The 12,742-nt window shown below is 37.6% G+C and overlaps 1 protein-coding gene across 3 annotated transcripts in view; it reads right to left on the bottom strand.

Moving 5' to 3' along the window:
- Window positions 1-11,084, bottom strand: part of LOC120426266 (activated Cdc42 kinase-like) — a 65,938-nt gene extending 54,854 nt beyond the window's left edge. Inside the window, exon 1 of one of the 3 annotated variants that reach the window (XM_039591019.2) lies at window positions 10,401-11,084. In XM_039591019.2, coding sequence (XP_039446953.1) covers window positions 10,401-10,404 — 4 coding nt within the window. In that variant the 5' untranslated portion in view covers window positions 10,405-11,084. The remainder of the gene's footprint in view (window positions 1-10,400) is intronic. The other 2 variants (XM_039591011.2, XM_039591026.2) reach the window with 2 other exon arrangements.
- Between the last annotated feature and the right edge of the window lie 1,658 nt (window positions 11,085-12,742).

The raw sequence follows: 12,742 nt of genomic DNA, 5'->3' as shown, positions 1-12,742 counted from the left end.
GTATCAATTGAATTTCTACTGCACGCATATTTTGGCCGCGTTGAAGATACGGCTCTCGTAGAAATCAATCACCAGCGCCGGAACATGCTGACGGACGATCCTGGACTGGACCAGTTCCACCTCGTCGACTCCCTTCCAACGAACAAGGAACGGTCACTCCTTCCAACTTCTCCGCCACGTGTCCTTTTCGAATTCGTTTTTGGCCTTCGTGCGTTTGGCCGGAATCACCGGAGGCCCCCCATCTTCTTCGGCCCGATCCATTTTTAAGTTGAAGATCGCTTGTCGGTGCTTCCTCGCGCTTCCTCGCGCGCAAATTTCTCCAGAAGATCCTGGCAGTTAGGATTTTCTTCCAGTTCCCAGGTGTTTTCGGAATCCTCGCAAACCTTCCACTTGATCTGAAACTATACCTTTCAGCGCCAGGATCTCATTGCAACGACCCGCTCAACGACGAACTCGGGTTCGGAGGCCATGTTTATTTGCGAATTGCTTATTGAAAAGCTTTTTTTTTAAGTAAAAACACTTTGGGGCAAAAACCACCCACCCAACGATGATGATGCACTTGTGAGCAGATTTGAGGCATGTAACCGGCCCGGGAAAACGTTCCAAGTGGAGAGCACTTGTAACAGAACAGAAAGTGAGTGCTTGTGGGTTTGGATGTTGATGCACGTGGATGCAAGCAAGGATTATGATTAGAAATTAGAACATTGCCATTTTGTAGTTTTAAATATTCCAGCGGCATTTCGCAGTGGCGCTCGAAAAGTTGAACGCCCTGCAATTTGCGCCCAAATTATCGAACACTCAATCACGTAACTTTTGCTGCATTCGCATTCCGTGCACAAATTCGGCACTGTAATAACGTGCTCTTTTAAATTCTGCACCACTCTTCAAGCGAGCCAATTTCATCCTCGAACTATTGCGCATTCCGTCCACTCCCCTCTCCAAAAAGGTGCAGAGCAAGTAGCTTAAAACTTAAAAATTTCCCACAAAAACCACACTCCGCGGGCACGATTGTCTCCGCCATCGAAGGACTGGTACATCGAAGGAATTTTAAACCAAATTTGCTCGATTTATTTTCGACTTTTTTTGTTGTACCATGCAACTACAATTTAGGGCAAAGTGTCAACCTCTGCACTCGTGTTATTGCGAAATGTTGCACAAACAGTTGAATAAATTGCTCAGAGGAGAAAAAATTCCAATCGATTCCGCGACCAACTATTAAGCACAATTAAAACAGCCAATTTAGAAGCGCCCCGTTTTTTGCTGGAAGGGGCGCTCAATTTGGTATTCATGATGTGGTGGAACAAGATCGCGACCACGTCTTGGGAATCGTAGACAACGCAATGTAGATTACGAACAAAATCACCAGGAATGAATCATTTATGAGTCCTGTAGCAACACTTGTCTGAATAACTTGAGTGAATTCCATGCTAAAAGTTGCGTAAATCTTTAAAAAAAATATTTCTTCATTTTTAAGCAAGCTTAAAACAACGATAGTTTATTCAATACCAAGAAAAAAAAACTTTAAAATGATTTTTTTATTTATCTAATGCAAATTAACATGGAAAGAGGTCCCATTTGATAGTACGAACTATAGCAGGCAAAGTCAGAGCGCCTTTCTCTAATTTGTGTGCACTTATTTAGGATTGCGGTTGTCTGGCGATTCAATCGCTGGAATTAGTTTCTGAACTAAGCCACAACAATAACAAAAAAAAAAAAAAGTGAGAGAGAGCGAGAAACAAAAAGCTACAACACAGTACAGGTACCAAACCGTTGTTGATTTATGGCTTTTACGCAAATGATTTTGTTTTTCTCTGTTCCGCCCTCTGCAGATTGCTTTGGATGATATTTTTTTTTGCAGAACAAAACTTTCTCCTTTTATCAGTATTTTAGTGTTGGCAAAAAAAATCATTATTTTTATTGCTTATTGAACTTTTTAAAATTATACCAACCAAATTAGACTCACATACACCCGTTTCAAAACATACCTTCAAATTTCCAGCTCGTGAAAACAATTGTGGGTGGCAATTGGTCACACTCGCTGGTGTAAACAAAAGCAACCAACCATTTGCCAAATAAACCACAACCCTCCCCTAAGCTGTTGCTGTTGCTCGAATTTCATAGCCGTCCGGTTCCATTTGTATGATTTAGAATTGTTTAGATTGGGAAGTTATTCGAGTGACGCGAAACGATGTTGTGTTTGCCATTTGTCACTGCGGGGTTTCAGCAGTCATGGGCAAACAATCGCCGATGATGGTTGCCTTATCTGGGTGGTAGGGATGACCCATAACGGCGGACAGATGGTCAATAGGGTGCCCAGAATATGGGACTTTTTTTTCAAAACCTCGCTCCACAAGCTGAATATTGTTCCTTGACTTATTTTAGGACTCTGGGCCAAATATGAGCAAAATCGGTCATCATTTACCCATTGATACTCAGAGATGAAGTTTGTATGGGAAAAATCGAAAAAATGTATGGAAAACCAAAGTTTCTTACGGTTTGGTCTGCACGGTGCGCTACTTCCATCCAAATATTCTCAAAAGTGAAATTCTTATTGGAAATTTAATGCTCTACAACTTTGTAGAACATACCAAAGCTGTAAAACTCGATACTGAAAAGATATTTGCGATTTAAAAAAGTCATTTTTGTATGAAAAACATTTTTTTCATCAACTTTAGGCTCGGGTATCAATGGGTTAATCTCATCCAATTTCGCTCAAAATCTACACAGATGCTTAAAATTACCCAAAAAAACCGTTTTCGGCTTGTGGAGCAGGGGGTCATTTTTTCTGGGCACCCTAATGGTCAAGTTTAATCGATTTTCGTGTGTAATGTCACAGTGACGTATGCAGTCGGGCAATTTGAAATACAACTTGGCGAACTAATATTGAAACGGAATGAGCTAAGAAAAAAGATTTTTCATAAAGAGATATCTGAATAAAAAAAAACTTTAGAAAAATTGTCAATTATTACTTTTATGCAATTCTCTACAAACTAAGCCGATTTAATGATTATTTTTTATTATTTAGCTGAAACATAATTGGTTCGTTCATACAAGTCTCCATACAATTTTGGCAGCTATCTAAACAAACATTGTGTGTAAATATTCGAAAATCTGTATTAACGGTGCACATCAACCAGAGCTTTTGCACCCAGATTTTTGTTACAGACATTTTAGTTTCTTCAAAAATACGGATACTATCTAAATATTTTTTTATTCATCCCCTAAAGTACTGTCCACCAAGTAATTTACATCAAAGTTTGACTATTTTTACAATCACGTTGTTGCAGGATTGGGTCCGTAAGTAAGACAATTTTGGACTAAGAAGACACCAACTTCCTTCGTTGCTGTGCACCCTTAAGGGAAGGGATTTATTGATTGATTTTGTGTCTTCAGCAAACTAATAGGTTATGATGAGGAAAATGCCAAGGCGAAATTTATTTTAAGTTGTAATTTCTGAAAACTTAAATTTTCGTTGGAAAAACTTGTATAATTGATTGTAAACTATGTAGAATACATTGCTTAACCTTTATATGTGTATTTTTTTTATCAAATTAAACCGTATCATATATTTAATGAAGTTTATGTCCCTCGATCCAGACCTAAAATTATAAAATATAAAAAATTAAATTACAAGGCATGGATTCAACATTTGAATGAAAAAATATTAAAAAATGCATGTTACCCCAGTCCAGTTGTTTAGCAAAATTTAAATTTTCAGTTGCAAAGTAACCGCCAGCCTTACAAGTCGCATTCTCAACGCCAGTCCGCAGTTTGTGTGCGCGTCGCCGCTTTTTTTTAAATGTGCACCGTGGACAAAAACAGTGTGGTTCTGGATTTTTGTCAACTCCAAAACCAACCAAGCCCAAAGCTTGTAAAAAAAATTCTCGCAGACCTTCAAGTAAACCAAGAAAACTTGCGAGCATTGCAATTATGCAATAGAAGAAGAATAGCCGTGCTGCAGTTCGCCGACTCAGCAATGGCTTCGTCCATCATCGACAAACCTCTGGTATATCAGGGTTGCAAAATACCGATTTACCTGGACAACAACGCTACGGAAGTTCGTGTGCTTGACCTACCTCTAGGCATAAGCAATGATGACGTAGTCAAAGTGATGAGTAAATACGGCGAAGTTTTGACCATCACCAACGACCGCTGGATTAACTTCTTCCCAGGGATCCCAAATGGAGTTCGGACCCTGCGGATGTTGCTGAAACAGCCAACGCCGAAATCAATCACTGTAAACAATGCTGCTGCAACAGTGACGATTATAGGCAAAAAATCGCTTTGCAAACTCAAAGCAAAGAACAAAAAATGTGCGGATTCGAGTAAAAAGGTGAACCAAAAAAGCAGTACACAACCGATTGAACCTGAGCCAAGCAGCAGCAGCAGCAAAAGTAACAACATTGAACCTGACCTATATGCAATGCACGCAAGTGAAATTGATGAAGAAGACAACGATGGATTCGAGACCGTGCTTTCTAAGCACACTCGCAAAACCCGGAAGCGCTTACAGGCATATTTGGACGCGGATGACGAATTAACAACAAAACGAAGAGAGATGGCTGCAGAAGAAACTGATGAAGAAGATGAAGATGTCATAAAAGCTAAATATTATAAGAAAAAGTGTTGTGAGATAACTTCTAAATCCCTGGAAGAAGAGGACGAAGATAAACTTGAAGAACTTGATAATTCACTCTCTAAATATTCCGCTAAATATTTGAAACATAGACAGAAATCGTTAGAAAAAAGGCATGGTAACAATTATTGAATTATTGCCAGACAAGTGATTTTAAACTATGTAATCTTTCCTCTTTCACTATCCACCTTGAAGAGATGAATGCACAATGGTGTAAAGTCTCTATAATAAAACAAAAAAAAAAAAAATTTAAATTTCAAAATATCTAAGCATTGATGAATGCTTCAAAGTTTTTTTTAACAAGTCCAAACATGCAATAAAAATCAGAAGTTTTTTGAAAAAAATAAGGTTTTACCGCGATTTATCTGGCAAATTTTTCTTAAAATATTTGTAAATTGGGCTTGAAATTTGGCTTTTGATTTTTTGTCATTTATTAAAATTTGTACTAGTACACTCTAAAAATAATTTAACCGATATATTTTTGTTTGCGCAAAAAGCTTAATAAAATAAAATCTATGTTTCAGTAGAAAAAATAAGCCAAAATAGAGAATGGAAATATATTCGAAATGTCAAAATCAAGCCTAACATTTTGAAAAGTATATTAAATGTTGGATCTTTTGTGATGTTAAAATAAATTGTCAAAAAAGAACACTATTTTGAAAAAATATACCTTGAATTAACCCTCAAGCGGTAAAAACAAACAAGCCACAGGCACAACATTTAAATGCAAAAATTGTTTTAAAATGCATTTAACACTAGTTCAGTTGTTTTGGAATCATTAGTTTTCAAAATTGTAAGATTTGACAAAAAAAAATAGCGAAAAAACGTTTTGCGATACTAAACATCGAAAATTTCCTAAAATAAAAAATATATTTTTAAATCAACCCAAACATGATAAAACCCGGGCAGGTAAGAATAACAAACTGAATGTCATTTCAATAACAAGTCCTGTTAAAATATCTAACTTTTTTATCAGTCATGATCATCGGTAATGAGAAGAAAAAAAAAATATCATTGTATCATTGATCGTGTTATTCACGTGATATTCCAGCTTTTAAGAAACAATCATCTGTCATAACTTAGGGGAAATATACCCATTTTAATCACACTAAGCCGTTCGACCAATTCTCATCACTTTTGCCGTTTTCCGCTATCCGCTATCAACATTTTCAGATGTATCATCAATGGAGAGGTGCTTGCTCACTTTTATTTGAGCTATTTATTACTTTAGAACAGCCAAAAACACTTTATGAAAGCTGTATTTCATGATCAAAGTGCTGATAGGCCGATAATAGAAATAGGCTGAGAAAGGGTATAGTTCCCCTAATTTGTTATTATTTTTTATTGTTTAATTTGATGATGATTTTTTATTTTGTTAAATATGACCAGAACTATGGGAAATTTTTTACCAATTTTGTCAAGGACATTTTGGTTATGAAATGTGGTCTTTATACCAAAACTTTTTTTTGAGTATTGGAAAAAATTAACCTTTTAAAAGAGTTAAAATCACGTATTTTTTATTGCCGAACATCTTCAAATGTAATGCATAATTTTAAAAAATTAGAAAATATCCAACGCAGATACCCTCTCAATGAAGCCTATACGACAATGACGCTGATGACGAAGGCTTTTGCCTCAGAGTTGCACAAGTGCTCAACAGACACACGGCACTTGCTTCGCGTGCAATGATTTTCCCAGCAAAGTGATGCTCCCTCCTGCCTTCGTAATAACACGACTGTGCAGTGCTGCTGGTGGGCTTATTCAAAGCATACCAACACCATACCTCATCCGAACTCTCAACCCAACCTGCAAAACCGCCTGGTCTCGATCGTTAATGCTGGTTGGCTTTTGCATCACACTGATATGGGGCTCTTCTCGGTTGCCCTTGGGGCTTTCTTAAGGCACGGAAAATTTGAAAATTAATATTCTGAAGACAAAAATCAAGAAAAAAATACTAATTATTTAAACGTTTAATTTTTAAAGATAAAGTAACTCATAATTTGCTATAAAGCATCTTTCAGTGCTTTTTCAAACATGCAATAAAAGCACCGAAACAAAAACTTAAGGCGTCTCACTGGCGAAAGAGTTTTCTGTACTAGTATGTGTGCAGTGCATTGCTTGTATGTGTGCATGTCGAATGTCGAGAAGCAAACGCATTCTCGTCGTTGTTTGAGCTTTATTGTTTGTAAAAGTGGCGACAGCGTCCCTTCCCCTCCGTTTCTCTTTTGGTGCATCCGATCCGATGCTGGTATCTCAAAGAATTTCACTTTGAAAAGAAAGGGTCGGGGAAGATGCAACTTGTTCACACTCTTGGAGCATCTGCACACACACATGAGCAGGGAGATTGAGATGACGCAAACACGCAGCAGCAGCAGCCAGCGTTACGTGCACTTGAAAGGGGTTCATTGTTGCTCGTGGATGGTGCTTGCTGGTTGAACTCCCGGTTTTGAGGGTTCCTTTTTCAAAACATACCAGTGTGAAAATTGTTGAAATTATTGGGGGCTAGAGCTACCTAAAATTTGAATTTGTTATATTTTTTTTTGTCTAAGAGTGAAAAATGCATACATTTTTAGATTTCAAACTTGCTAAGACAGTTGGAAAAACGTCAAACTACTTATTTTTTGCATGCTAAACTTTACAATAGCATAGTTGTTATTGTTGGACTAATACTAAAGGTCTAATTCACAATTCTCTACTACTCTGCAGAATTGGCAGTTGTCATTCTCATCTCAGAATTGATTGACGGAACTCAAAAAGTTAAGCAACCTTTGTTTATTGAAGTGAAACAATGCAATGGAATTGATAACTCAAGTAAAATTGAATGTTCACATAGTGGTTTCAACGCATAAGTAAACATAAAAAAGTGTAAAGTAGAATTTTGTTGCCTTTGACAAAAAAAAAAAAAAAACAGAATTATGTTTTCAAAACATTCTTACTGAAAAATATCACTATAACTTGTAAAATCATAGCAAGTAAAACTTCAAATTGGTTTTGGCACTCGTGTACTGTGTTTTTAGCAAAATTAATGTATTAATTTCAACTATCATAAGGCTGGTACAAATTTACAATCTTACATTTTTTGAAAACTAATGATTGCAAAACATCTGAACGAGTGAAAAATGCATTTAAAACACTTTTTTTCTTTTTCAAAAGTTGATACTATGGCTTGTTATTTCAATTATTATATTTTTTTTTTGTATTCGGTAAAAATGATCTAGGGCTATAGAGACTATCCATAAACCACGTGAACACTTTTTTGAAAATTGTAGATCCCCCTCCCCTCCCAATGGACAATTCAAAGTATTTTTTAATGGTTTAATAAGCTATTGTGTTTTATTTGCAGGAACATTAAAAACTTTACAAAAAATTAATCTTGGACATCGTATGGTGGACATTAGGGTGGTTCTTTTAAGAAGGTTATCTACAAAAGAGGATTTTTTAGAGCCAATTTCGTGATTTAAATTAGGCTTTCATTGTAGCGAGTTTGTGTCTTGCAGACATTTGTAGAGCTTATTTATTTTTTTTAAGAATGAAAATTGGTCTTTTAAAATCATTCAGGACCTGATGGATCATGTATGACCAAAACATAAAAATTTCCAAAACTGACCTATAATTTTATTATAATTTAATTCCAATTTTCGAAAAAGACGTAATTTAGAATTGGGTACTAAAGCCCTATGTCAATTTTTATGTACAACGATAAAAAACACGATCAAAAACAATTTCTGATCATTCTTTTTTTCATTTTAATGCAAAAAAAATAATGACAAGACAACATTTTTTCGATGGATCAACTATCATTCTTTTTTTCATTTTAATGCAAAAAAAATAATGACAAGACAACATTTTTTCGATGGATCAACTATGGTCCCCTTGGAACGAGCTGTCAAGTAGGAACTTTTCTGTCAAGAAGGACCGCGAGGTAAATTTTTCAAATTTGATTTAAAAATCCATTTTAAACTCTTTGTGGTCGTACAAAGGGTCATTGTACTCAGAAAAATAAGTTTTATCGCTGTAAACAATAATATCAGCAATCTAAACTTCATTTTAGGACCCAATTGTCAATATGTCTTGAAAAGGTAAAGGAGTTCAACCTTGCTCTTGAAAGCATCTGGAAGGACACATTGTATTTAACATTTGCTGAAAAATTATAGGAGAGGGGTTTTGTTAAGCTCATTTTATTTTAATTTGAAGATAACTTTTTTTTAGAATTGATACATTTTTTTTATAGATAAAAATGTTTATTTTAACAAGCTCTACAAATTTCTGGAAAGTCTTAAAAACGTAAAATTGATAATAATGGAAAAATATTTATTTGAAATATTTCTATAATCATTGGATTTACATGGCAAATTTGTATTTGTTTCTAAATAGTCGTGAATATTCAATATAAAAATATGAAATCATATTTGAGCAAATTAGTGATAGAAAAAAACTATCTTTTGATTATTCCTGCACCAAAATATTAGAGGGTAAAGCAAGCAGTTGAGCACTCTCTTTCTTTCATTCTTTCTCTTTTTCTCGTTCGCGAATAATCGGCGAAGATTCTTTTGTGTTTTCTGGAAAATGCACTGAAAGAACGCGACCACATTTCTCCAACAATTTTAATAGCAAAAATGCTCAAAATAATTCCAAATTGATGGAATTACTGCTCTTTCTATAAAGCTTAGCCATATTTATTGTTTTCATACATTTTTGTGTAAATCGCATTTGACTGATGTTGCAAAATTTTTAACGGCAGGGTTGCAGGTACCGGCTCTTTCAAAATGTTGTGACTGAGTTGTCAGAAATTCTGACAAGCTTACAGAAAATTAACTATTGGTCATCTTCCCAATTTGGTCAGTTCTGAGGAATCCAGAATTTCGGTCTAAGCCGAGGATATTTGGCCAGTTTTGGTAAGTCCAAAATTCTGGGCTCATTTCGATGAATCCTAGTAAAATATATTGGGAACTTTATTCTAAAGAGAAGCATGGTTCAAAGACTTTCGATTCAGCAAATTAAGTTATCATTGGACCTTAAAAGCTGATTTGGAATCGCTGAACATGCAGTTAGAAAATGGAAAGGAAATCTTTCGCATTTATTAGATGTTTCGAAATAAAATGCATCAAATTGATATTGATTTCGTCGCCGCTGCCGATTTTTGTTTCCCCTCAAAGCCAATCAAGGTTAATTAGGACATAAACGTCTAATTAGTGCTCCAGTAGAAAAACAGGCACCACACAAACACCCATCCACTCTTCAAATTAACGAGTCACCGCAGCCCCCAATCAATATTTCAACCTTCTTAATAATAAAAACCGTTTTATCTTGATCACACCACCCCGACACCGTGACACCAGCGCGGCTAAAAAACGCACCCAACCTTAGCTTACGTCTACCACCACCTCTCACAACCTGATATTCTCGGCGGTGTTGTTTTTGCGCTCTGTTCCTCCTCCTCCGTCCACCCAACAGTGTTCAGTTCACATCCAGACAGAATTTCATACCGCACCATGTCGTCCCATTCTGTCCCAAACTCTCTTTCTGTCTCCCTATTGGATTTTCTTCCGCGGCGGCGTCGCCAACGACGATGGCAACGTTCTCAGGGCGGATCTTCCCACAGAGCTCTAACGACGACGAAGGGTTCAATGAAACCCGAGATGCGAATGTTCCCCCCGGATGCTGCGCCGGCGAAGTCGGCCCGGAGTCGCGCTTTTAACTATATTTGGACAAGATCAAAATGGATTCAATTTCCCCCCGTGCCGGGCAAATCTGGCGAACTTACCCATGGCGCTGACCGTCGATTCACCGCGAAGGTTCAGTCTTGAAGGGATCGATTCCGTTCCACTTCTCTCTACTCTACAGATGCTACAGATTCTGATGTTGTGTGTTGCTCCTAAATCATCATCGAAATCATTGTCATCGCGGTCGTCGTCGTCGCCATCATCATCGTCCGGAAGCTATTTTGCTGGAAGACTCGCCAGATTCCACTGTTCCGGCTGTTGTTTACAGAGCTCCCTTTCCTCCCCCTGCCAAGACAGCAGCACTTCCGGGCGTTGTTTTCCCCCGGATCCGGCCCAATTGCACCAAAAAGGTCACACGCCCCGAATCACACTCCGTGAGAACACTTTTTATGCGTGTTTTTCTTTAGCAGAAAATTTTCCTCTCTTCCCAGACCCAGACACTTCCTCCGCCTCCCACAACAGAAAAAAACGCAAAATCTGCGCCTTGTTTTGCTTCCTCCGGCGAGCAAAAACAATGCACACTGTTGGTTCCCAGCGCGAAGCGAACGCGACGACGTGAACCGTACTCCGCGCGAATTGATTTAATAATTAATTTTTCAACTGCAGCAGACAAGAAGCACCAACTTTACACATTCTTTTTTTTCTTGCGTTTGAAACTTTCGAGGGAGCGGCGACCGGACCGAGAAACACACCCGACCGCGACGGCAGTTCGAATCAATCTGAAGTTTGGCGAGAAACGTCAGATGAGTGTTGAAGTGATGGCAGATGTGGAAGATCTGCAGCAAAGGAAGGAAAAGTCTGCGGGACGGTTAAACGACCATTACACTCAAACCCCGATGGTTTGACACCAACTGATGTCAAACGAACGGGGTCACTTTTTAGTTTGACACCCCTTTTAAACGGAGTTCACACACACTATCAAACGTTTGTTTTGATAGTGTGCGTGAGCGCCGTGTAAAAAGTGACAGTTCGTCACTTTTTAGTTTAACTTTGACCAACCAACGGGGTACAAACTAAAAAAGTGTCAAACGAAAAAGTGACCAACCACCGGGGGTTGAGTGTATTATTACACAGAACCCCCGATAGTTTGACACTTTTTCTTTTGACAGTTTCTGTTTGTAATTATTCGTCGATTAGACAAAGTCCAACTGAAGTGGTAAAATTTTTACGCGGCGTTCACGTATATCAATAAGTTTATTTCAAAATACGCCCAAAAGTCATGAAATTAGAATATAATCTTGATTTGAACCGTATTGTAAAATTACAATTTCCTTCGATCTAGCCTTCGATCGATCGGTTTCCATGTTAAAAAAACATTCTAGAGTATTTTTTTGTGGAAAAGGTCCTATATCAAATAGGCAGTTAGTACAGCAGGGCTGAGCTGTAGGTAAGTCGTCGACTAACAAGTTCGTTACAAAAAATGTCGCCCTCCTTAAACAATTTGGCGTCCTCAGCAGGGCCCAAGAGAAACTTTGCATTTTGCAAATTTGCCAAGTTGTCAATTTGTGCTGCGCCTTCATGAAAATAATATAGCACCCTCAGGAGGCCCCAGGGCGCCCAAAATGCCATTTTTTTGAAAATTAAAAAATTGCCTAAGGGAGTGAGTACACACAAAGAAAAACTACTCTAAATTTGAAAAGATCGTTTGAGGTATTGAAGGTTCACGTTGGTGAATATCCAGATTTTTATGCGAAGATGGCGTTACGAATGGTGCACGCCCGAAATGTCAAAATCCCGCAGTGATATTAACATTAGAAAAAAAGTGTGGCTACCATGTTTCGCTAATTAAAAATAATAGAAAACACAAAATGGCAGTTTTCTATCCAGGTTCTATCCAGGCGTAGTAGCACCAACATTAGGAAAAAAATGTGGCTGTCATGCCATGGCACACTATTTTCGTAATGTTGGTACCACTGCGTGATTTTGACATTTCGGGCGTTTACCATTCAATCGCCATTTTGCTTAAAAATCTGGATAGGAGCAATTCTCTTTGAAATCGTTTTTTTTTATTTTTTGTATATTTTAATCCGGCTGAAACTTGTTTGGTACCTTCGGTATGCCCAAAGAAGCCATTTTTGTTTCACGAATGTTTCATTTTACAATATTGAAAATCGGTTCATTACACAGTGGGAAAAAGGGCCCAAAAAACTACCGCGACCGCGAAAACCATCGATTGTTATACATCAAAAGCTTCGTTTTTGCACCAGGAACAATAATCCGATGTAAAATCGCACTGCACGGACCGGTGGCCGGAGTACAGGCCACCGGAAGATCCGGATTTTTGGAATTAGTATCAGATTTATCCAATTGTGAACTGATACGCTTTCTTCTGGAACCGCATTAGGAAACAGCCCAAGTAACCAAACAGCACTAAATCGTGTCA

The sequence above is a fragment of the Culex pipiens genome, chromosome 3 (genome assembly GCF_016801865.2).
Source record: "Culex pipiens pallens isolate TS chromosome 3, TS_CPP_V2, whole genome shotgun sequence".
Lineage (NCBI taxonomy): Eukaryota > Metazoa > Arthropoda > Insecta > Diptera > Culicidae > Culex > Culex pipiens.
Note: the sequence above shows the minus strand (reverse complement) of the source record. Positions and strands in the feature narration are given on the sequence as shown.